The sequence below is a fragment of the Paramisgurnus dabryanus genome, chromosome 13 (genome assembly GCF_030506205.2).
Source record: "Paramisgurnus dabryanus chromosome 13, PD_genome_1.1, whole genome shotgun sequence".
Taxonomy (NCBI): Eukaryota; Metazoa; Chordata; class Actinopteri; order Cypriniformes; family Cobitidae; genus Paramisgurnus; species Paramisgurnus dabryanus.
Window position 1 is genome coordinate 5,370,600 of NC_133349.1, and position 26,907 is coordinate 5,397,506.

The window sequence follows — 26,907 nt, forward strand, 5'->3', positions numbered from 1 at the left end:
CGAAATCCGCGCCCACCGATTTCCGTGGAAAATTATTTGAAAACTTTACCAGAGACCTCACACTGGTATTTACTGTAAGCCACCAAATATTGACATTTAAGATATCATGTATGGTTAAAAACATTGGGTAAAAATAATTTTTTTCAAGGTAAGGTTGTACTTTGGAATTGCCCATGAGCAATTAACATGCATCATGTTTTGCTTTGCATCATATGCTTTCATTGTGGGTTGAATCTTTATCTCCGAGTGTAAGCATTAAGGGTGTCAATTTTAAATCAAAATCGATCAAAATTAAGTCACAACCTCGAACTTCGAATTAAAAAATGGAATCATCGATGGTGCCACGCCCCCACGTCATCGTTCGATCGGCTTGCCAAGCAATTTAAAAAAAACACGTGCTGAGTGCTGCAGGTCAACCTCCTCTTAATTAGCTAGCTACAGCCAGTTAAAAGATAGCATGCCAGATGCACCACGCGAGCCGCTCTTTACATGGGAAACAAAAAACAGCAAGCGCCTCCCATCTTCGAGAAAAAATTCAATCAGAGCACGCTTGCACAGCAGAACGACGTCTGTGACAGCACCGGTCATTTCTCTGAACTGAGATCTGTTTAAGTTTCACAACAACTTATTTCAGTTGCTTAATGCTGCATTTATGGTACGCGCGGTAAGCGCGAATGGTGCTTTTTGTGCATCTTGCGGTTCACGCGAATTTGCGGCTGACGCCCGAGTTGAAAAATTTGAACTTTGGCAGAATTCCGAGCCGCGTTAACCAATCAGGAGCCTGCTTGCTGCTGTGGTGGCAGCCCTGCCCGGAGTCACTCATTCAACCAAGGCTTGATATTGTCCATAAGCAGACACCCGGAGCTATACGAAACAAGTTCTTATTTCTATAGAGGAGACAGGAATAAAAAGGACCTCGCTTGGAAGAGTGTCAGTGAGAACATTGGGCAACCTGGTAATTGTAATACACACTTCACTTTTTAGGCACGTTACGTTTATCGACCAGTGTCATTTATTTTCCCCATAGTAAGGTTACCAAATACAAAGTGGTAACTCTCTCGATAAATGCACAATTAACATCAGTCATTTTGCAAACAGACAACCGCATAGCACTTGCCCCTCCCACAAGAAGCGGAGTTTGCCTCTGACGCGCGTCAAATGCTTGCTTTTTCCGCGCGTCTACTCCGCTCTACACGCGCGAATGCATCCAAATTGTTCAAGCGGCAAACCACGCACGGTAAACGCGATTTTGACGCCCAAAATGCGTTTGGTGTAAACTCAGCATAAGAGTTATGAAAACAGCATTTAAACATGTCTTATTGAGGTATAGTCTCACAATCTTGTCTGACGGTAATAAAAACGCACTTTTAAGGTGCAAAAACCTTACCTTTTAAAACAAAAAAATTAATTTTTAATTGTGCACAAATTGTGTTTAAATTAAAGAATACAAACATGAAAACATTTGATAATTTATTGGTAAACAACATTTGTAAAGTAAAGTGACCCCAATTGCCACCACAAATAAAGAATGACCCGCCTACATGAAAATGATGTTGACCACGAGATGCATTGCACTTTGACACAATGTGCATGCATGTATCAAACGTCTTTGTACACATATGAAAAAAATAAACTACCTTGCAAGGCTATGCATTCAACCGTTCTTGTACGTTTGCGTATACGTAATAAACAGACTATACTCCAGGCTTTAATGACTAAATGTAAATGTCACGTGAAAGGAGGTACACCCATATCTGACTTTAAATATAAAAGTGTGTGTGGGTTATACATCACATATGTAAAGGCACTGGTGTTAAAAGTTTGATTTTGTTCTGTTGTAATAAATCACATGCTTTCTTGAAGTCAACAATAATAAAAAAGTAATAAAAAGAGTGAATGGCAGTTTTATGCGACTGTGCCTCAAATGCATTCCTGCACACACATAAAATGCCTCTGGTTGCTCTTAATGCTGCTGTGGTCACTTTTCCGAGCCGACTTTCTTAATTTTATGACTCTCATGGGCGCATTAGATCTCAAAGCTCATTCCTGAGGCATTGTGGGACACAGATGTCAGAAAAGGACTTACAAGACTTCTAATCATTCAAGCTTGTTAAACTCGCCTTTTCTGACTTTACAGTAAAATTAAACCCAAGTCATCCATTTTATGACAGACTGTGTTTGATTTCAATCAAGGGAAACTTCTCTTCTGATTTAAAGTTTAGTTTGATTTGTTTTTGTCAATGCTTGTTTTTGCATTAAACCAATTTCAGCAGAGAACAGTATGTGCTACCAGAGCACGCTCCAACTTCTGCAGGTCACATCAACCTGCTTTTTCCAGGTCCTACTGTATGACTTCATGTCTAGGAATGTCAAGTGAACGGGACCGTATGAAGCAGAATCTCCCATTCCAAAAAATCAGCATGCATGTGGATATTATTAGGTACAGGAAAACACTTCTGATGACATCATATAGACTGCTATTAGTGGTCAGTCATAATATGTATCTGAGGGCTACACCCAAATATGCAACTGTATTCTAAAATAAGAAACAACCTGTAATTGCTCATATTTAGCTTATATGTTAACAAAAAAAAGTTTAAAAAATAACCTTAAAAAAGTGGACAAGGCAACCCTGGTGACTATAGCAATGCTATTGTTTAACCAATCATAAGCCTTAACCTGTAAATAAGCTACCAGACTTTGCTAAAACAACATTAGTTTGTGTATTTGGTATAATACAAAGTGTTTGCGTGGTTTATGGTTAAAAATACATTATTTTCCACACACCATACATTTTTGTAGCTCTAGATTTCACTCTCTTCCTGAAACTAGGGGTGTCCTCGACTAAGGATTTACATATTCGAATCAGAATTTTCGAATCTTTCCATAGTCGACCAATAGTCGAATCATCTATGTTTGTGTGCATGGGTTGGGAGGGGGCCAGACCAGGTACAAATTGGTAACTTTTATTTTCTTTCACAAGCAGCACACATAAACAACTGTCTGATAAAGTGACCAAAACTGTCTTTCAAGTAATAAACGAAGACAAAACTGACGATGCATTTATATATATATTTTTTTAAGGTAAAATGTAAGGCAACATTTGTTTAATTATTCCCAGTGCCGGTCTTTCCTATACGCAAAGTACGCAATTTGCATAGGGCCCCGCACCACTAGAGGGCCCCCTTGATCTCAGAATTATTTAAAACCATTATATCAAAGAAAAATTATTATTATGTTTAATGAAAACAATACGCTATAATTTAAATAATTTGCAAACTTCCGAATTTGTGCGGGTTTTTAAAAATACTTAATGATTTCTTAAATCACTGATATGTACTCGGACAACATGCAGGCAGTTTCTCAATCCGAAGGCTGCAGCCTTCAGAGGTCACATTTGTAGGCTGCATATGCGTCATAAAAACGTATTTTAGAATATTAACAATTATAATGTTGACTATTATTCTTAGTTAATGGTTAATTGTTATATTATGCTTATGACTTGCAAATGAAATGCTTATTTAACTTAAATAAATCAGGCTTGATGACGTATGCAGCGCGCATATGCGACATGATCCAGAGGTTGCAGCCTTCAAATTTAGAAACGGCCGCGTGCATGACGCAGAAGAGTGATTTGGTAACGATGCGCATATTATATGCCCACCATTGATTTAAAACAAAGACAAAGCTATCCGTCTGGAGCAGAATAAAGGGAAAAAAACGTGAAGCAAGGGAACAAGATAAAGGATTTGCGCGAGCAGATTAAGTCAATGTAAAGACACGCGTCCTAGCATGGGGCGATTCAAATGACGCGAATTGGGTGACGCAATTGCCGCGAAAACACGCGCTTTTTCCTTTGAACTTCAAGAACGCGCTCTCGTGCAGGATAATTTGACGAGAGAGAGAGAGAAGAGAGAGAGAGAGAGAGAGAGAGAGAGGGGTAAGAATGGTGCCCACGTCGAGAAAACTTAATAGAAGACTTGAAATTTGTAAAGGATTAAAGTAAATGTCACTCGTTTAATTACAGTATGTTAACTGGATAACACTGGATATAACTCATTGTATAGATAATAAAATAATGTATTTTGATTACACAAATCAAACCTAACTATATGATTGTAGCTGCTGACCAGCATAGGGAATCTCTATGGCTAATTTCTAAGACATGTTGCTGATACAGTACTGTGTGTTGTACCTCTTGTTAATTGAGTCTTTTTGGGCATCTTATGCCTAGAATTATTCAAGGAGATTGATTCTTTTAACTTCCTTTAAAGTTTGATCAGTTGTGCATAATGACATGTGCAACAAATGGATATAGGGTGTCAAACTCATAGATTTGCAATATTTAAAATCAGACACTATTTTTAAAATATTTGGGGTCAACCTCTGTGACAGCTTTAAAGGGACACTTCACCCATTTGCATTAAGCTTTGTATAGTTAGAACTCCAGTCATGTTTTTGAATGGTCATGCATCATTTTCTCAGTTGCCGCTGAGACTGGAGAAATACAGATTTCAGTGTTGCACATCCTTCTTTCAATGATGTAAAAATCATCATTTTGCATCATTGAAAGAAGGAAGTGCAATGTCTTTGTTGAGGGAATGAGACTACAAACACCCCTTTTCTCTGTAAAATAGGCACCAAATTCTAAATGTATGTTACATTTCGACTACAAATATAACACTTTCAATAAAGATTAATGTTTCTACGGGTGAAATGCTCTTTTAAAGCTGAAACTTATCAAATCCTATCAGAGGTCCAGAATGTCATTGAAACACACCAGTGGCTTTGCTGTCATCAGTATTAAACATGTTACCCCTCGAAGTACCCCTCCCCACAGAGCCCCCCCCCCCCCACATAACAAATCCCAGTTTAACCCCTGTGTATTAACAGTATGTATTTATATGTAATTTAATTTGATTCATTACATTCATTTAGATCAGGTTAATTTTTTAGTGCTTCTCACAACACATTTTAAATCAAAACAACTTATCAGCAAATACATGTTTCATGTTATAATCAGCAAGTTTATCAGTCAGGGTTTCAAAGTAATGTGCATATGGGAATATTATACAGCTATAAGAAAATACACTATGTGGTTAGTTAACAACTAACTAACAGCAACATTGACTGGGTTTTACCCAGATAGCACAGGTACGTCTGTGAGATGTCTGGTAAAGATCTGGAGATCTGGAATACATCTGGTGTGTAAAAACATCTTATAAAGGAAAAGAGCTGCTTTACATACATTCTAAATCAAAAACGTCTTGCAGACATCTTCAATATGTCTATATGACATCTTTTAGGAGACGTCTCACAGACGTATTGCAGATGAGAAAACAATTTAAATAAGACATCTTGCAGATGTAAACGCAGACATCAAATAGACGTTTCCGAGATGTATGTGTGCTATGCTATAAGGGTCTGAATGCACTGACAGAGGGCCCCTCACAAAGCTTTGCTTAGGGCCCCCCAGCATCTAGGACCGGCACTGATTATTCCTCATAACATTTTAAAGCCACGATCTACAGAACATCACACAAAAATACATTTTGATAACTAAACCTAAAAAAATAACAAAGGTGATCCTGCCTTGGAAACTCCGGCTACAATTACGTGTTTTTATTTAATTTGGAGATATAGCGCGTCAAAGCAGTCATGACCAAAAAAATCCGACAAATGAGAAATGACAAATAATTTGTGATTGTGACTGTAAATGATAAAAACTAATCTTTATATACAATTCATTAAACTTTAATTTATAACAAGAAAAACACTGAAAATAATGATTTTATAGACACTACGCGTTATTATTTAGCACAGAAATACCTGCTTGCTTGCTTTGATTTTGATCATCTCTGTATTCACTTTAGATATAGAAAGACCGGATGATATTATTTATTTCAGGAATCTCTTTGCTATCATTTGAAAGTGAACACCGACTGACCATAATATTAAATCACAAGAAAGACATTCGTGTCAGGCAGAAATAGGTTCAGTGCAGATATTAGTTTCCGTTTCATCACCGAAATAAAAAAAACGAATTACCTGTTTTGTAGTTTAACTTTAAGATAGACAAAATAACCACTCTGTTTTAAATACATTTTATCGAAAAACATCCGTTTTTTAATGTTTAGTTTGATGAACTCCTAAATATGAGACGCAGAGCACCTAGCCCGTTCGGCTAAATTACATGCGCAAGCATGGCCAGCACGCAATAGCGCAACATCCATACAACGTAAAGCTATCCAAAATTTACATACTTAAATTAGATCCGAATTTACGTTTATAATAAATACAATTTTTTTAATAAAATAAGGTCAGAAGTAACAAAGTGCAGAACAAATATGCAAAATGCCTCAAGTGCACGGAAACAAAACACAAGCCAAATAGTTAAATCAGATAACCCAAAGTGATTTATAAATAAAATAAAATATAGAAATTATTAAAAGAACGAAAGTCATAGTTTAATTTGCCAGCTTTGTCTTTTAAATGTCGAAACAAAGAGGCAAGGCTTTATTAACATAGAGACCTCTTATGGACGTGAAGCCCGGTCACAGGGGTTGTTGGATTTATTAACGCATTTTAAAAATATTTATTGAAAGCTGTTACTTCACATATTATTTGCAGCATTATCATAATATGCAGTATATTAATATATTGTGAGAAAGCTGTTATATGTGAAATCAGATAATGTGTGCACCCATATACGGCCAAAATTGAATGATCCTCATTTCATAACACATCTGCGACCATTCGACTATGAGATTGGTAGTCGAATCAGGCTTCTCCTATCGATGCATCGAATCTTCGACTATTCGGGGTCACCCCTACCTGAAACGCACAGTTTTGAAAAGCTCTGTGTCCCTAATTGACCTAATCTTTACATTGTAATTGGCCTGAATATCTCTGATAATTATGATGATTAATTGCCGGTTTTAGTGCTTTGCCGATTATGGCGATTAATTTCATGTTTGAGTGCTTTGCCGATTAATTTCCTGTATTAGTGCTTTGACGATTAATTGCCTATTTTAGTGCTTTGACGATTAATTGCCGGTTTTAGTGCTTTGCCGATTATGACGATTAATTTCCTGTTTCAGTGCTTTGACGATTAGTGCTTTGTCGATTATGACGATTAATTGCCGGTTTTAGTGCTTTGACGATTATGGCAATTAATTGCCGGTTTTTAATGCTTTGACGATTATGGCAATTAATTGACGGTTTTTAGTGCTTTGTCGATTATGGCAATTAATTGCCGGTTTTTAGTGCTTTGTCGATTATGCCGATTAATTGCCGGTTTTAGTGCTTTGACGATTATGACAATTAATTGCCGGGTGTTTTTTTTAGTGCTTTGACGATTATGACAATTAATTGACGGTTTTTAGTGCTTAGATGATGATGACAATTAATTTCCAGTTTCAGTGCTTTGACGATTAATTGCCTGTTTTAGTGCTTTGACAATTATGATGATTAATTGCCGGTTTTAGTGCTTTCCCGTTTATGACGATTAATTGCCGGTTTTAGTGCTTTGGCGATTATGACAATTAATTGACAGTTTTAGTGCTTTGACGGTTATGCCGATTAATTGCCAGTTTTAGCGCTTTGGCGATTATGCTGATTAATTGCCGATTTTAGTGCTTTGACGATTGATTACCTGGTGTAGTGCTTTGACAATTGTGATGATTAATTGCCGGTTTTAGTGCTTTGCCGATTATGACGATTAATTGCCGGTTTTGTTGCTTTGACGATTATGACAATTAATTGACAGTTTTAGTGCTTTGACGGTTATGCCGATTAATTGCCAGTTTTAGCGCTTTGGCGATTATGCTGATTAATTGCCGATTTTAGTGCTTTGACGATTGATTGCCTGGTGTAGTGCTTTGACAATTATGATGATTAATTGCCGGTTTTAGTGCTTTGCCGATTATGACGATTAATTGCCGGTTTTGGTGCTTTGACGATTATGACAATTAATTGCCGGTTTTAGTGCTTTGACGATTAATTGCCGGTTTTGGTGCTTTGACGATTAATTGCCTGGTGTGGTGCTTTGACAATTATGATGATTAATTGGCGGTTTTAGTGCTTTGACAATTATGACGGTTAATTGCCGGTTTTAGTGCTTTGCCGATTATGATGATTAATTGCCGGGTTTAGTGCTTTGGGGATTATGACGATTAATTGCTGGTCTTGTTGCTTTGGCGATTATGACGATTAATTGCCGGGTTTAGTACTTTGACGATTAATTGCCTGTTTTAGTGCTTTGACTATTATGACTATTAATTGCCAGTTTAAGTGCTTTGACAATTATGACGATTAATTACCTGGTTTAGTGCTTTGCTGATTATAATGATTCATTCCCTGTTTTAGTGCTTTGACGATTATGACGATTAATTGTGACTATTATAATTAAATATTTTGCAAGGTTTACCTGGCAGTAAATATTAATACACATAACATATATTTAAAAGTAATCTGATAATGTCTCATTATACAGGCGCTGCAGCCCCCCCCTTGTGTTTTTTAAAAAGATGTGCAATCATTGTGGTGATCTGCAATCATTCTAGTGATCTGAAATCATCGCTATGAGGTCAAACAATCGCAATGAGACGATTTTTTAATATTTGTGACAGCCCTAACATGTACTAACACACTTACACACCAAAGGAAATGTAAAACTGTGAATCCGACTAAAAGGGGCTCTTTAAACCATTTAAAGGGTTTTTCCTATTTTTAGGAATTGGGATTAGCATAGGTTTAAAATAATATGTGACCCTGGACAAAACCAAGCATAAGGGTCAATTTTTTGAAATTGAGATTTATACATCATCTGAAAGCTGTATAAATAAGCTTTCTGTTGATGTATGGTTTGTTAGGATAGGACATATTTAGCCGAAATACAACGATTTATAAATCTAGAATCTAAGGGTGCAAAAAAATCTAAGTCCTTATCAACATATTACTAATAATAAATACACTTTTAACATATTTATGGTAGGAAAGTATAAAATTTTTTCATGGATCATGATCTTTACTTAATATCCTTATGATTTTTGGCATAATAAACTGATCATTTTGACCCATACAATGTATTGTTGGCTATAGCTACAAATCTACCCGTGTGACTTTTGACTGTGGTTTTGTGGCCCAAGGTCACCTATTAGGCTATTTACAGTATAAACAAAATAATTTACTGTGTGTTCATAACATCCTCAGACCTGTTCACCCCCAGCCGCTGATTCAGTTTCCCCTGTCCTGCGTCGGACGGTTATCTGAGATACTGGGAGTCTTACACCCGTCCATACCTGATGATAAAAATGCACGTGTGTCCACAGATCTGTGCAATATGAGTCCTTTGACCCCCAAGGGTTAATCTGTCCATTACATTGCAGTGTGGCCTCCATATTCAAGTCAAGTTACATTGGCACATGATATCTATACGTGTTGGTCTTTGGCTGACAAGAACCCCCAGACTTTTAAGCTCTTAAATGGCCCCTATTATGTTTCAGCGAACGATAAAACTAGGAAATACAGAAATACAGTGTGTCCTAAATAGCGAGAGACTACGTAAACTAAAATAACAACAAAGCGTGAACTGTCTGTGAGTAGAAGTGCATGTGTTTATTTCTACATTGAGGTGTGAAGATCTGTTAAAAGTGGACGCAGTGGGAAACGCTCTCTGCTCCCGTGGTGATGCCTAGCATATGTGCTTATATAAAGTGTTAAAGATTAGGCTGGCGAGGTCGCGGTACGTGCCTGCCAACATTCCTGAGTAAAGCTCTTGCTTAAAAACACTGCTGACACTAATGTTATGGCGAGGGGCGGCCGGGGTTTGACATACATTCAACACACTGAGGGATTGTTTCTGAGACCATTCATCACACCCACAGGGGTGTGCTGTTATTTTACTGCATGACCTGGAAAGATTTACACCTGCTTTCCTGACCAGCGACGGGAGTAAATAACTAAAAGCAGGGATGTTACTTACTAAAATACATTTTTTAGTAGTGTGACGGGAGTTTTGTAACGTTTACAATAAAACGTTTTTGCCTCTCTATCGCCATCTCTGTTTGAACAAGACAATTGCAGTTATTTGTGGAGACATTGCCTATCAAGACTTAATCTTTTATTATATTTAGTGCATTTTCACTTTAACATATTAGGGGGTGGGTTCCTGGACAAAGATTAGCAAAAATTTGCTAAAAACAATGTTATTTTGTGTATTTGGTATAATACAATGTGTTGCGTGTTTTATGGTTATAAACATATCATTTTTCACATATCGTAAATTTTTGTAGCTCCAGATTTCACTCTCAATTTGATAAGCTCCCTGATTGGCCAGCTAATCTGCCCGTTGTGATTGGTCTGAATACCTCTGACGTCAGCCGCGTCACGCTCCTTACCATGTTTCAAAGATTCGGTTGCTAACAGGAGTTAACTTACAGGCTGAGCCTGAAGCGAGAGGAATTATAAAAATGTCTGTCTTTACTACATCACCAATGCCAGGACTTAAACTATTGCCTACAACCCGTGTGTTTGTTGTAGTCCGAGAAAAGAGATCTACGTTGTAGACGATAACTCGCGTCATTGTTTACCTTGGGGCTTGTACATTTTGCATATCGTTAGTATAAGCGTATAAATTGACTCCAGGCCGTTGAATTATTCAAAAATAATGCACACCCGAGGTGGTGATGCGGTGTGCATTATTTTTCAAAAATTCAACAGCCTGGAGTCAATTTTTACGCTTATACTATGGTTACCACACCTCAAGACATCAATCACATGATATATGTAAAGGGATTTGTGTGGTTTTTGTATTTAAATTACTATTGTGAGTAGGACTATTTCTTCCGCGTCTCATCCAACGACTCTTTTGGTTGTTCCAAAACGTCATTTTAAAGCTGGCAATGGAGGCTTGAGCCGTTAATAGCATTCTAATGCAGTTATTAATGAAGTTATTAGAAAGCAAGCAAGAGCGACAGAGACACAAAGAGAGAAAGAAAGAAAGAAAAAGAGAGAAAGCGAGCGAGCGAATGAGAGCGAGAGAAAGATTGTGTGAACGAGGCTCCCTCTGTGCGTCTCTAAACAGCGCTGTTATTGCCTCAAAAAAAAATAGTCTGTCATGTTGTTTTTGTTCAGGGATAAAAGTGAAAAAAATTCTTCTGACTGAAATTTTTTTCAGGCCAAGTCATATTCCTTTAACTTACACTTTATGTAGGCGAGACCAATAACATTTTAAGGGGAGATTTTTTTGCCATTAATTCCATATTAAAGTCTCCTGTAGTATATAGGTAGCTGTAGTTTACAGGGAATTTCAGATTAAGGCGAAACAGCTAAATAACTCACTATATAAAAAGAAAACATGAATATCACCACCTTTAATGAATCTTTTATTAATTATTAATTAATTAATTGTAAATGTATTAATTTGAGCATTTACTAATATTTTTTTTAAATCAAAGTTGAAACTGTTAACATTAGTGAATGCACCATGAACTACCGTCAATTACTGTAATGACATAAACAAGAATTAATTAATGCTTATATACTCTATATTTTTCATTGTTTGTTCATGTTATATAATGCATTTACTAATGTAAACAAATACAACTTTTTCATATCATATTATTCAGTACACAAACAAATAATCCAGGGTCTGTTCTGTTCACAAAACAGCTTACAGTCACAGCTCTTATACAGTAACGTTATGTATGAATATAAATCCTAAACGAGTAACTCGAGTCAAACTCGTGTACAATAAGTGAAAGATGTAAAATGAATGACTGTACCTTTATCAACAAATTATTATGTAACAATAGAGGCAGCGCTGATGTGCTAGTTTGTGCGCAATGTTTCTGCTGTTTACTTTCTCCTAAGACCTAAATGGCCGTGTTTATATGAGGATATTTGCAAAGACTGGATTTTTGACGCATATTTACGTTTATTTAAGGCCAATAAAGCGGCAAAAATACTCACACAATGAGAAGCGAATGCGCGACTTTGCGTGCCCATCTGACACAGAAACAGCGGCCGCATTTTGCACTGTTGTTTGAATTTGAATGGCTTAAATCACTTGTTTTTAAACTGTGGTGCTTAAATATGTGTACAAATGTTAAGTTTTTGTGACCACACGCAAATGCAACGGCAAGAACCGACAGGTGGTTGACATCAAAGTCCCGCGAGAGCATTTCAGAAGCAGTCTCCTCTTATGATTCCTCGAATCGCTCTCACGGGATTTGGATGTCATCTGCCTCCTGGTTCTTGTGGCGCCACATGAAGTTTACCCACGAGTTTAACAAACCCGTTGTATCAGCCACTGGTTAGATCAGCAGTCAAAAACGGGACGCGGGTGATCACGTACGGGGGAAATCATTTACCCCCAAAATACAGCACCCCTAGTCATACTGTGCAAAGACACGCAAGTTACCTGGCTTTTTGGTTTTCTTAGCCCACGAACTGAAAGCCTTGCCAATCTTCATCATTTCGCTAAGTCAATCTCCAGGTCTTTTACACCTTTAACGATCTCCAAAACATCGGAGCCTTCCTGCATTATAAGTTTGTCCATGCTAGCTGAAATAAAGTTATCCCTCAGCTTAACGTGATACAGCCAGAAAACCCGGAGTGGATCCGGTGCGTGGTGGTTACAGAACGCTTACAGTGGAGAGAGGAGCGTGATTTGGCTCCACTCCAGGCTTTGATCACATCCCACTTAAAAAGGTGAATACACGACTCGTCTTTATGAAAAGTGAATTTAATAATTTTTCAATTGACGGAAATCCGTCTAGCGACGGAAAACTTTAATCCATGTTTTGTTAGTCCGTTATTACAGTTAACTATGCAAAGTGATATGGAACTGTAATGCGGTCAAGATCACTGCCTGGAACTACGTTCTCCGTGCGTTTCCAAGAAAAAAATTGCACACCTCAAAATGTTAATCAGCCAATCAGATTCAAGCATTCAACGGACCCGTAGTATAACATGTACTAATACACACTTACACACCAAAGGAAATTTTAAAACGTGAATCGGCCAATAGGTGCTCTTTAAGCCAGGATTAGAAAATGTTTTTAACTCATTCACCGCCTGCCTTTTCGAGAAAAGTTGCCCACCTGCATTTTTGTGATTTTAACAAAAGTTTCACAAAATTCCTTGCAGGAAAAATTATCTTCTATAAATATATAAACATACAAATTATATCAAATTAAAGAACACACCTTCAGCTTTCAAACAAACAAAAAACAAACAAACAAAATGGGGAAAAAACGTTTCATTATATATTTACTTTTTCCACTTAATTTAACCACTGAAATATGGATATTTCTCTTCAAAAATACAACATTTTGAGCAAAAAGCTTAAAAAATTGCGTTTTTGTAAAGGAATTTATGTTAGAGATCAGACTCAGAATGACTATCAAACATAAAGGCAGTTAAAATAAATCATTAAATCTTTTTAACTTCCGTTTTTGATAAATTCGGTTTGGGACATCTAGTGGATAAAAGCGGTATTACACTTTCACTTTGAAATTCGTCCAGAAAGGCATATTTAGTTAAATATTAACTCATAATTGACGAGATAACTCGTCAATGGCGGTGAATGAGTTAATTAGGAAATATAACTAGTTTTAACAAACATGCATTACTATAAACATTATTTGTGTGCATTTTGAGGCAAAACAAAGGGCATTGGTGTATTTTAAGAGATTTCAGTGCAAGTTGTTTTCAGTTTGGACAGCTCTAACATTTATTTTAGTCTAGGACTAGTTTAATCTCTGTCATGGAAACCACACCTATAGTTTTAGAACTGAAGCTTATTAATAAATAGCAACTTTCAGCAAATGTGTATATTCAAAAAACAATATAAACATAAAGCTGAATAACATATATACATAAAAATGACTCATTCCATGAAATAGACTTTTGGTCACGCTGCCCACCCCTAGCATTTAATAACGTTAACAAACTCAACCTTATCATAGTGTTACCAATTTTTTTTATGTCAACCATACAAACAATCATAAAGTATTCCATTTAGGTCAAATTAAACACAGGCTGGGTCCGAACAGGTTTAAGATATTGGATTATTCGGTATGCAAAGAGGTCTTCATGGCAATGTTTACTATCTTCCAAAATGGTGCTCAGCATTTATTGTTAGCCTCAATAATAAGTTATTATCAAAGGTTTACGAGACAATACCTGGCAAACAGCAAAGGCCGAGGACATCTCTCCCTCGAGCGTGAACACTACTGTGGCTCAACATTCTCTCCTGTAGCAAACACACAGAAATAAATGAATGTTATTACCGAGCACATACAACAAGATTACTGTAGTAGGGGTGGGAAGCAGTCAAGCAGGCTAATGTTGAAATATTAAACAATGGGCTGGTGTCCAATCATCACTAATGTATATGTACAGCATTGTGTGGTTATTTATTTGATTGCTGATATTGTGAATGAATACTATGCAAACAGATCTTTCTTTTGATTTTCACACGCATGGGCCAGAATGATGGTTTGCTTTTATCACGATGCGAGAACTCATTTCCTGATTCTTTAATTAAATGAAACTTGTTTTACTATATATAACCTGAAGTTTCATTTCTGACAGCGGCACCACACACACAGCTAAACCATAAAGGAAGTTTCACCTACACACACACACACACCAATTTTGTTCATCCTACTTTAAAAGAAGTATAACAGGATTTACATATTTCTGTAGGTTTATATATAGCCCACAGCTTTTAGAAAATGTCAAGGGCAAAAGCCTTTCAGCAAAACTAACTTGTTATTTCTTTAGTAAGTGTGAAGCGGACGCATCTGGCTGCATTATGAGGATAACATACAGACATTCACATACTGACACTGCAGAAACATGCAAAAGACCAAATTTTTTATCAACAGTAACAAGCTTTTGTTTTTCATTTAATATTTTCCTACAAAGATGTTTCATCAGAGTATGAAAGTTTTCAGCTAATGGAAAATAGCTGAAAAATATTTCAGATGCTACAGTTTAAAATGCATTCCTGTGGGGTCAGTGACAGTGAAAAAAAAAATCATTTCTAACATCATGGCCTTAAAATATGTAAAACTACACTATAAGAGGTCTTCAAAGATATATAGTTTGTTAAGAATGTTTAGGTTTAGTATAGGGGATTAGTGTTACAAATATGAAATAACATCTGGGGCCCGCCTGTGGCCCATGACATTTTAGACAATGACTCTCACAATTTTCCCAAAATGGTGAAAACTACACTCTTAGAGCTTTCCAAAAGTATATAGTTTGTCAAGATTTTTAAAGTTTAGAATAGGGTATTAGCAGGGCTTGACATTAACATAGATTTCCGCTGTGGTGGGTAAGACAGCCAATCCCACTTGACACTTTAGCAGGTTGAATATATTTTTTTTAATTTTCTTAAAAGTTATGCGAAATGATAAACAATGCATAATGCGACACTGGTAAACTACAACTCCCATGAGCACTCCCTGCACCCACTGCAATGTACAGTAGGGGTTAGCTTGAGCGTTAATGGATTTGCGAATGTATGTATACGCAGCGAAGCATACACGCGCACTTCGGGAAAGATAAAAAATGCATGGAAGTGAATGAAGTGATTTAAAGTGCGTGCACTCTCTGGGCAAGAGCAGAGAGAAATTCATAGTCAGGGTTCCCACACCTTAGTTAACTTCAAATTCAAGGACCTTTCAAGGACTTTCCAGGTCCAAGATACATTGTTACAGTTCCTTTTTGAGGGAACACGCGTTGCGTCACTGCGGTGACACTTTGGGGACGCCTACCAATGGTAAGTGCGCCTGAATGTGTATATCAAATTCAACCAATGGTGAGGCTTAACGACAAAGACAGGGTGACGTGGGAGCCAGGAAGTATATCGCTATCTGAAATATTGCCAAAGACGCCGTTACAGGGATGCGGGAAGTATGGCAGCAAGGGAGACGCAGCGTTTCGTTCCCTTCTCAGAAAACAAGAGTTACATATGTAACCTGAGACGTTTTCATGTGTCAAACACAATTATGCAAAAAAGCATTTTGGTATGAATCAACATTCACATACAGAAGATATAAGCATTTAAAACGAACAGTTTAGCACGTGTGATAAAAAAGTCTAGAATTTTTATGATATTATCCTACACTACACAGGGAATGGATTTTTTTCCAAAAAACTTCTTGCATAAGATTCAAGCACTTTCAATGACCTGTATCTATGTATGTGTATTTTCAAAAACTTCCCAGGGCCTTGAATTGTTTCCCCCAGATTCAAGGATTTCAAGGACCCGTGGAAACCCTGCATAGTGCATTCCTGAATGCACACATCCCAATTTTGTCCGAAGTCAAGAAAAACCCGCGAGCGGAGAGGTTCGCACATCATTTTAATGTAGGCTACTTTGGGCAACAATAATGCCCTCTTGATATTTGTCAGTAAAAGAGCGCCTTTAATTCTTAAATCACTTTTAACAGAAACCATAATCAAGCTTATAAAATACAAATCTGCATAAACAAGTGGACAGTAAAATTCATTAGAAGTAAATCCATTAATGCCCTACTAGCATGTTTTCATGCACCTAAATGTATGATATATAGACATTTCAGCAGTAACAACATAAACAAACGGCTTTCGTGGTCATCACGTAACTTCTGGTAACTCCACTAAGAATAAATAACAACAAAGTCCTTTTAAAGTAGTTTATTTATATAACCAGCAAAATAAACAACACTGATATACCTGGTATATAAAGATAGTCTTAATTTGGGTCGTCAATCTGCATCTAATCAAGTAAAATTCCTCAAATTAAAGTCATTTTAGGATGACAAAGTCACGTTTAATCATATAAAATGTATTTTACCAACAACAAAATTGTGGCCAGTAAAATGCTGAGTGCTTAGTTACTTCTGAAAACAACTAGCCACTTTGGCTGGTGAGCAAAAAAGTTAATGTCAAGGCCTGGGTGTTAGTGTTACAAATAGGAAATAGCAACGTGGGCCCACCGGTGACATTTCAGAAAATGACTCTCACACTACGTGATTCTTAAGACTCTTAGACCTTTCCAATGATGTATAGATTGACATGATAAACATTGAAATTAACTCAGGGGGACAGTACCAGGTATTGGGTTAATTATTATATATTCATAACACTATAGTAAATCTGCAAACTACATATCATTGGAAAGATCTAAAAACGTAGTTGTCATATTTTAATACCTTTTCGCAGTAGTTATAATGTTTTGACAGTAACTTTTTAATTTGTGCAAGAGTACGCAGCAAACAGTTGACACCTAGTGGCCTTTGTTGGTAAAACCACAAAATGTGTGACACAAACTTAATTTTTGTGATTATATACTTTATTGCAATATTTAAGTAAATGTAAACTGCTATAACAATTTTTTATTTAAAAGTCCCTCCAGAAAATGTGATTATGCAATCGCAAGATTCAACAACTAATCAGCCAAAGTCTCCATATTTATGCTGGGGGCGCGTTTTTTCAAATACGCCGCACTTTCGCAGCATAAATAGCAGATTTCCGTGCGCAAAATATGCAGGGCTTGCAGGATTTCATAATCACCACATTGTCATAGTAAAAATCACATGTATCTTAGCAGAAAGTTGAAAAATTTTGCTTTTACTTCACACAAGCGCAGCCATGTCCCCTGTTGCCATGGGAAGGTTGTGAAGTGGCGTGATTATGTGACGTGAATATCATTGAAAAGCTGCAAACAGTTTTTTGCAAGTTTCATCGCATAAAATTCAATCGCAGTTTTTGAGAAAATGTGCCACATGATCAAGAATTTTTGCCCGCAACAATCACAAAAAACTCTGCGTTTTTCTGGAAGGATGCTTTTTATCCAAACCCCCCTCCACAGACTCAAAAAGGGCTGTGCCAAGTAAAGGTTAAACCAAAAACCTATGGTTACTATACATGGTTACCATGGTTTGGAATGAAAAAACACCTATTGTATAGTAAATCCATGGTTTTGCCAAAAGTAATCAATACGCCAAAAACCGTGGTTACTACAAAAAAAAAAAAAAACGTGGTTAATTTTCATAAAGGTATTTTTCTTTGTGGAATTACTAAGATACACAAGACAACACAATACAAATTTAAACAATAAAGAAGTAATATCAACTTTATTTTTATTGTCTTCCTGTATTATCTCAGTGGTAAAGCAATGCATTAGAGGTGCAAAAGGTCATGGGTTCAAACCCATGGAACATGCATACTGGTAAAAATGTATACTTTGTAATGCAATGCAAGTCCCTTAGTCTGCCAAATGCATGTTTTTAATCAAGTGCAGACAGATACAAAATATAACCTTCTTAATAAGTAAACACAAAGGCAAAATAAATAGGTCGTTTTTAAATAGGTTTAAACACAAGTACGTCTGGTCTATGATTTATTTCACATTCACACATCTGGGGACTTTTTGAAAATATGCACCAATAATCATAAAAACATCCTGTTACATTCCTAGACTACAGATCATATACTGATACCCAAGCATTCGGAGGCCAGAAAAAGTGTGACTGAGGAAGTGAAATTAGAAGAAGAGAAGAAAAAACCCTCAGATCAGTTATGCTGAGGTCTACACAAGTCGGGTCACATGGTCCCCCATTGCTATCGTGCAATCTCTTTCTTCTCCGTAAAACTAAATCCTCCTCCTCTAAGCTTCTGGGCAAAGAAGCGGCCAAGACTTATTACAGTTTCCATTGCTCATGGCTTCTGTGGCCAGATACTATAGAAGTCCAGCACGGGGAACATTAAATCCTCCTCTTCCCTAAACCAGCCAGGCCAGACGAACACAACGGGACAGTCAGTGGGAAAGTGGGAATGCATTGAATATAAACCTCGCACTGTTAAGTTTATTATTCATCACCAAGACGCACAATGTGCCTTTGTGCCGGGCATCAATCTAGAACTAAATGAGGCAACTACAGACCCAATGGGAGGTTTAAACCTACTGCTTTAAAGAGCACAGCTATTGTTCATTGGCTTGTTATTTTTAAGTGGTCTGTGCGGTTTTCTCTGCTGCTCAGAAAATGTCAACAATTGGGAACAATGCAGCAATTTCAATGAAACCTTTGAAGTATTGGTCATATGAGATGTTTGAAAATACAGCAGCATTGTTGCCAAACTCACTTCGTTGAAATTAATATAGGGTTACAGATCTAAAAACCCATAAGCCCAAGTGTAAAATGTTTGCTGCATATTTCATGTCTCTCTAACTGACTGTGCATTATCTTCTTACGTAAATGATACAACACCCTAGCACAGTGTTCTTCACTCCCAGTCCTGGAGAGCCGGTGTCCTGCAGAGTTTAGCTCCAACCTTAATCAAACACACCTGCAAGCTAATCAATGTCTTCATGATCACTAGAAAATCACAGGTAGATGTGTTTGATTAAGGTTGGAGCTAAACTCTGCAGGACACAGGTTCTCCAGGATTGGGAGTAAAGAACACTGCCCTAGCACCTACACTAAAAAATACAGTAGCAACTACACAGCGACAGACTAAAAAACACCCTAGCAACTACATAACGCACTAAAACACCCTAGCAACCACATATCAACATAATATAAACACCCTAGCAACTACATAACACTAAAACACCATTGCAACCATTAAGCATTATACTAAAAACACCCTAGATACCATATCACAACATGCTAAGAATCACCCTTACGAACACATAGCAACACATAAAAAACACCCTAGCAGCCACATAGCAACACACCTGAAAACACCCTAGCAGCCACATAGCAACAAACCTAAAAAACACACTAGCAGCCACACAGCAACACACCAGAAAACACCCTAGCAGCCACATAGCAACACACCTGAAAACACCCTAGCAGCCACATAGCAACAAACCTAAAAAACACCCTAGCAGCCAGATAGCAACACACCTGAAAACACCCTAGCAGCCACATAGCAACACACCTGAAAACACCCTAGCAGCCACATAGCAACAAACCTATAAAACACCCTAGCAGCCACATAGCAACACACCTGAAAACACCCTAGCAGCCACATAGCAACACACCTGAAAACACCCTAGCAGCCACATAGCAACAAACCTAAAAAACACACTAGCAGCCACACAGCAACACACCTGAAAACACCCTAGCAGCCACATAGCAACACACCAGAAAACACCCTAGCAGCCACATAGCAACACACCTGAAAACACCCTAGCAGCCACATAGCAACACACCTGAAAACACCCTAGCAGCCACATAGCAACACACCTGAAAACACCCTAGCAGCCACATAGCAACACACCAGAAAACACCCTAGCAGCCACATAGCAACAAACCTAAAAAACACCCTAGGAGCCAGATAGCAACACACCTGAAAACACCCTAGCAGCCACATAGCAACAAACCTAAAAAACACCCTAGGAGCCAGATAGCAACACACCTGAAAACACCCTAGCAGCCACATAGCAACAAACCTAAAAAACACCCTAGCAGCCACATAGCAACACACCTGAAAACACCCTAGCAGCCACATAGCAACACACCTGAAAACACCCTAGCAGCCACATAGCAACACACCAGAAAACACCCTAGCAGCCACATAGCAACACACCTGAAAACACCCTAGCAGCCACATAGCAACACACCTGAAAACACCCTAGCAGCCACATAGCAACACACCTGGAAACACTCTAGCAGCCACATAGCAACAAACCTAAAAAACACCCTAGGAGCCAGATAGCAACACACCTGAAAACACCCTAGCAGCCACATAGCAACAAACCTAAAAAACACCCTAGGAGCCAGATAGCAACACACCTGAAAACACCCTAGCAGCCACATAGCAACAAACCTAAAAAACACCCTAGCAGCCACATAGCAACACACCTGAAAACACCCTAGCAGCCACATAGCAACAAACCTAAAAAACACCCTAGGAGCCAGATAGCAACACACCAGAAAACACCCTAGCAGCCACATAGCAACAAACCTAAAAAACACCCTAGGAGCCAGATAGCAACACACCTGAAAACACCCTAGCAGCCACATAGCAACAAACCTAAAAAACACCCTAGGAGCCAGATAGCAACACACCTGAAAACACCCTAGCAGCCACATAGCAACAAACCTAAAAAACACCCTAGCAGCCACATAGCAACACACCTGAAAACACCCTAGCAGCCACATAGCAACAAACCTAAAAAACACCCTAGGAGCCAGATAGCAACACACCTGAAAACACCCTAGCAGCCACATAGCAACAAACCTAAAAAACACCCTAGGAGCCAGATAGCAACACACCTGAAAACACCCTAGCAGCCACATAGCAACAAACCTAAAAAACACCCTAGCAGCCACATAGCAACACACCTGAAAACACTCTAGCAGCCACATAGCAACACACCTGAAAACACCCTAGCAATCACATAGCAACACACTACAAATACCCCAACAACTACATGACACTAAACACCCTAGCAACCATAGATATGCTAGCAGCCACATAGCAACACACTTCAAACACCCCAGCAACTACATAACCAGGGCTCAACATAAAGGATTGCCCAGTGAAAATTTTGGCAGGGCAAGTGAAAGCCTGAACCACTGGCCCAACTGGGCCAGTATAAAAATTTTTTGCGTACTGCTAACGCACTAAAACACCCTAGCAACAACACTGTAACACTAAAACACCCTAGCAACTACATAACACACTAAAACACCCTAGCAACTACAACATGCACTAAAACCCTCCTAAATAACCCCACCAACTACATAGCAACACACTACAAACACCCCCAAAAACTACATGACATTTAACACCCTAGCAACAACATAACTCACTAACACACCCTAATAGCCACATAATGCTACTCCACAACACAACATGCTAAAAATCACCCTATAAAACATAGCAACACACCTGAAAACACCCTAGCAGCCACATAGTAACAAACTACAAACACCCTGGCAACTACATTACGCACTAAAACCCCCAAACAGCCACATAGCAACACTCCTGAATAACCCCAGCAACCACATAGCAACACGCTACAAACACCCCAAAAACTACATGACATTTAACACCCTAGCAACAACATAACGCACTAAAACACCCTAATAGCCACATAGCAACACACCTGAAAACACCCTAGCAACCACATAGTAACACACTAAAACACAACATGTAGTGTAGACACTAGGGCTGAACGATACATTGAATTTTCATCGTCATCGCAATATGAACTCACGCGATGAACACATCGCAACAGACAGCCTTGACGCGATGAATGAAGGGAAAACGGTAAGCGCATGTAATAAACGTTTGACCCGTCAGGTTTAGTCCTGAAGACATGCCATGCGTCCCGCATACTTCCATACTATATAGTAGGCGAAAAGCACTACTTCTTGTACTCTTTGCATACTATATAGTATGGAAGTAGGCAGTTTGGGACGCACGGATGGTTTGCGCGTTCATGCTATTAGGCCAATCAGGGGAACCCCCAAGTCAGCTACGCTCAGATTGATTTGTGATGTGTCAGTTGCGACGCTTTGCCGGTTAGCAAAAACGATGGCGAGGAAGGAGAGAAGAGTGAGGAAAATGTGTTGTCAGACGAAGAAACTTGTGGTGAAAAGGAACAGCACTTCAGCTATATCATGGAATTATTTTGGATTTAGGAGAGATGACGCCGCAAACACAGGTACTGTGGAAGCTGTGATTCACATATTGCATCTATTGCGTGCTCAAGTTCATTATTTCAAATGTGTGTGCGCTCTGGAAGTGCCGCGGTCGCGACTCGCACGCGGTGCGACGTGCTCGTTATTTCCAGGCATTTCAAAAACATTTTAACTTTTCAGAATGACACAAGCCTACGTGTCTAGCATTTTCCACGCGTTTTTAGGCGCGACATGTGAATGGCCCCTAAAACATGAAAAATATAAAATATTTATCGCAACTCACATAGTCATCGCAACATTAAACAATGTCATCGCACATCGCAACTTTTCTTCACATCGTGCAGCCCTAGTAGACACTAAACACCCTAGTAACTAACACAATACAGGGTTTCCCACAGAAAATTTGTTAGTTAAGGGGCTAGGGTTGGGCGGGTAGGCGGGACCGAGGCAATCAAAGGGGCGGGGCATACGCGTCATGATGAAAAATTACAATATTTTTATTAAAAACACTCAAATAAATCTTAATTTTGAAGAGATGATACGATTCTGACTTATTAAAATATATATGGAACCAGAAAAATATAATTTTCTTTTTTCTTTTTTTAAATGACACGCTAATGTAGACCTTTTCTGCTAAATACACACTGTATGTTTAAATGTTTATGTTCAACTCCTTATAATGCCACAGAAACGAGGCAACAACATTGCATAAACAAGCAAAATTTCAGAAATGATGGGAAATATAACGCTATAAAGAACAGTTTTATATGCACAAACCAGTGCTGCTGTCATGCTCTGTTTATAGGATCTATTTCCATTTCATAAAAACATAAACAGTGCTGAAAAGCATGAAGTTGAATGAGTCACAGTCTTATATGTTGTATTTTTAAATAAGTCACCCATTTCCATAGACAAACCTTTAGCAAATCCTTTATATAAACATCTCAAACTAAAACCACGCCACAGAACTTAATAACATAAAACCAATTACAAAACGCTGCATGACGGGTTCACCACACATCAAACAAAGCAACAATAAACAGGATGATATTTCTGATCCTCTATCATTATAATGCCGGATGTTTCCCTGGAGCAATATATTTGCTTTTAACTTCTGAAGTTTGAGCCATGGGGCATGCTTTATTAGAAAGGGTTCACAAAACTACCAAAATAAAATGATATGACTACTACATATGTTGCTTAAACAACTAGTCAACTAATCTGTAAGGAATCCCTGTAAGGATTGTGGTTAACCTGCTTCTTAGTTTGCATAAGACATTGTTTCTCAAACTTTTAGGAGTGCCCAGTGCCCACCACCTCTGTGTAGTGCATCCCTTTACGCGCACACCCCAAAGTAAAATATCTTAAACTTAAAATATAGATTTAAGGTGCATTGTGTAACTTTTAAGAGGATCTCTTGACAGAAATGCAATATTATATACATAACAATATTATAAGTGGTGTATAAAGTTTTTATTACCTTAGAATGAGTCATTTTTATCTAAAGCACAACATACGTCATGCCTAACAAATAATCTACCATCTCATTGATTTTGACTAATCAGCCAAGAACAAAAAACTACATGGTCACCATGACCCACCAAATTTCTTTAGTTCCACATCATTCCTGGAAGTGAAACAAGCTTATCCAAAGTCTATCACTCTGCACAAAATGAATCTTTGCGATGTGACACCAAATCTTCCAGACAAACAGAAGACTAAGTCTGAACTCTCAGTCTGAACAATTTAATTCACCAGCTGAAGGCAAACTGACTGCTGGGTTAAATCTCAATGCTTGTTAAATGAAAAGCCCATATGTGGTAACATCCCACAATTGCTACGTTCACAAATCTCTTTTCCATCTGTTCATTTAAAGCCCCCAAGTGAATCATGCGTCACACCGTGCCCAAATCAAACACCCGTGTGCCTGGGTGGGCTTCATTCACTAAATTTGCTACTTGACACCGTATTTATCGCCATTTCTATGAATTCATTTCCTGAGCAGCAAACAGCCACTTTAGCAGTATTCACTGCCCCAGAACAATCCAAACCCTAGTGAATTCTGGGTATGCGGTTTCCATGGCAACAGCCAGATGTTGTGCACATCAGGGCCTGCGGGAGCAGTCATGTGCTTGCATTTTCCCTGTGGCAGATTATAATAACCAGTTAAGAAGTAGAAGCGGGATTTGAAAACAACTCGAGTAAGCTTAAATGAGGAAGACATAGCTGACAGTATTGTTTTGAAGCTGTATTTTAAAAACATAGGATGTCCAAGCTGCTCTTTTTAATCACCGTCAGAATAAAATTACCAAAATATGTACCACAGCTGTCAATGGAGGGGTACACTTTCAAAAAGTACACCTTTGAACCCAAAAAGCCCAGAGATACATTTTAGTGTCTAGTTTCAAATGTATACGTAGGCTATTTTCTGCACTTAATGGTTCATATTAGGATCTTTTTAAAGGGTACTGCTGCCCCAGTGATTTTTTTAACAGTGATATAACGAATGAGAAAGCGTCACAACCAAGACCGGGTCTACGGGGCTGGGGGGCATTGCCCCCCCCCCCCAGATTTTTCTACAGAGTGTCTCTTTAAACAAATAGCGTCCATTTTTGGGAACGATATTAACATTAGTGCCTGCCCTTACATTGAGAAAAATTCCTGACTCCCCCCCAGTCCAGCAAGCCTAATTCCCGGCCTGACCACAACAGTAGCTGATATGATTCATGCACTATTTCACTATTATATGTGAGAATGCACTTCATATGCAAGATGTAAGATGACAAGAGTTGACGGGAGCTTGTCATTCGCTGAATGGATATAATTTTATAATAATATTAAAATACACTAGACATGTCACATATAATCTGAGAAAGAATGCAGGGTGGTATCTGTACACTGGACTCCCAATATACTGAATGCATGAATGAAATGTCACAAAATAAACACACCACACCCTACAAGATGAAAAGGAACAGGAAAGAAAACATGAAATTGAATGAAAAGTAAGACGGGGGCTTGACTCAGACATGAAGTTGCGCAACTGTTTGTTATTCGGTCAAGTAAAAAAACTCGCAATAAATGAATTACGCATAGCACAGATTTAAACGTGCATTTTATTTCCCTTCTCAAGCACAGATTGTGATCAAATTACAAGGGGTTCTTGTATAACATAAACTGAATGCCCCTTGTTTAGCGCAATGGGAAAGTGACTTTTATTTACCTGCTGGTGAAAGACAAACAACGCGTTTATTGAATTCACTAAATTCAACACAGATGTGTAAAAAAACACTTTGACTTGCTTTCCTTTGCACATCAGTCTCTCCTTACACGCTTTAGTAACTTTAGTTGTAATTTTAATGTCGTACTTTAGCTATAATTGAAATAAAATGTATACACTAATACGTAAGCAAATAATAATTATTTATAACAGAATGAAATGTTAATTCTTACCTTCATGTCTGGCACGAGCTGCCTCACTTTAAAGGTGGTCTTGGACCCTGTCAACATTATTTCGACTATAAACAGCTCTACATTAACAGAAACCGTGTATTTGAAAGCGGTTTTGAAGTAAAGCTTTGGTCCGCTTCATGCTACAAAAATCCGACGATCTGCGTCCTGTTCGCATCACTAAACCTGTTCCTCCATCCACACGGCGTTTAAATAAAATGATAAAAAAGGCGTCTCACAGAAATCATCTTTATTGCAGATGTATTTTCCATATAGAAGAGCTTTCCCATCGCATTTGTTTACACCCCTCGCGCCATAGTGAAAACGACACGGGTGTTACTGAGTAACAAAAAACACCGCTGAAGACTCTTAAAGGGCCAGTACACCCGAACTCTCAACTGTGTACTGTGGGATAAGATCATGCAAAGTTACAATCAAGAATGCATGATTATATAATTTTGTTATAATGGAAGTCAATGGGGCAAAAACAGCCATGAACAGCAAATGAGGGAGAAATAAAATAAAATCTGTTGCTGCACAAAAACTATAACAATGCATCAAAGCCAATGTTTTTACTAATCTTTGAAATGCCCAAGACTGTGAAAAAGGTAAACCAAATCCAGTCCACAATCACTTTTTAATATTGAAAATCAGTCGTTTTGGCTGTTTTCTTTCCCCAAATCTGTTCAAATCATTTATGAATTGCAATTAAGAGTTAAAGAGCACCCATGTCATTGCTAAAAACAACATTATTGTGTGTACTTGGTATATTACAATGTGTTTGTGTGTTTTATGT

At 38.0% G+C, this 26,907-nt stretch overlaps 1 protein-coding gene across 1 annotated transcript in view; it reads right to left on the reverse strand.

Annotated features, from left to right (window-relative positions):
• The window catches only part of mtmr11 (myotubularin related protein 11), a 56,835-nt gene extending 30,375 nt beyond the window's left edge, over positions 1 to 26,460 (reverse strand). The window contains exons 1-2 of the mRNA XM_065298833.2: positions 26,115 to 26,460; positions 14,191 to 14,260 (exon numbers count right to left, since the gene is read on the reverse strand). Of these exons, the coding sequence (XP_065154905.1) occupies positions 14,191 to 14,260; positions 26,115 to 26,171 (127 nt within the window). The 5' untranslated portion in view covers positions 26,172 to 26,460. The remainder of the gene's footprint in view (positions 1 to 14,190; positions 14,261 to 26,114) is intronic.
• Positions 26,461 to 26,907: the final 447 nt, after the last annotated feature.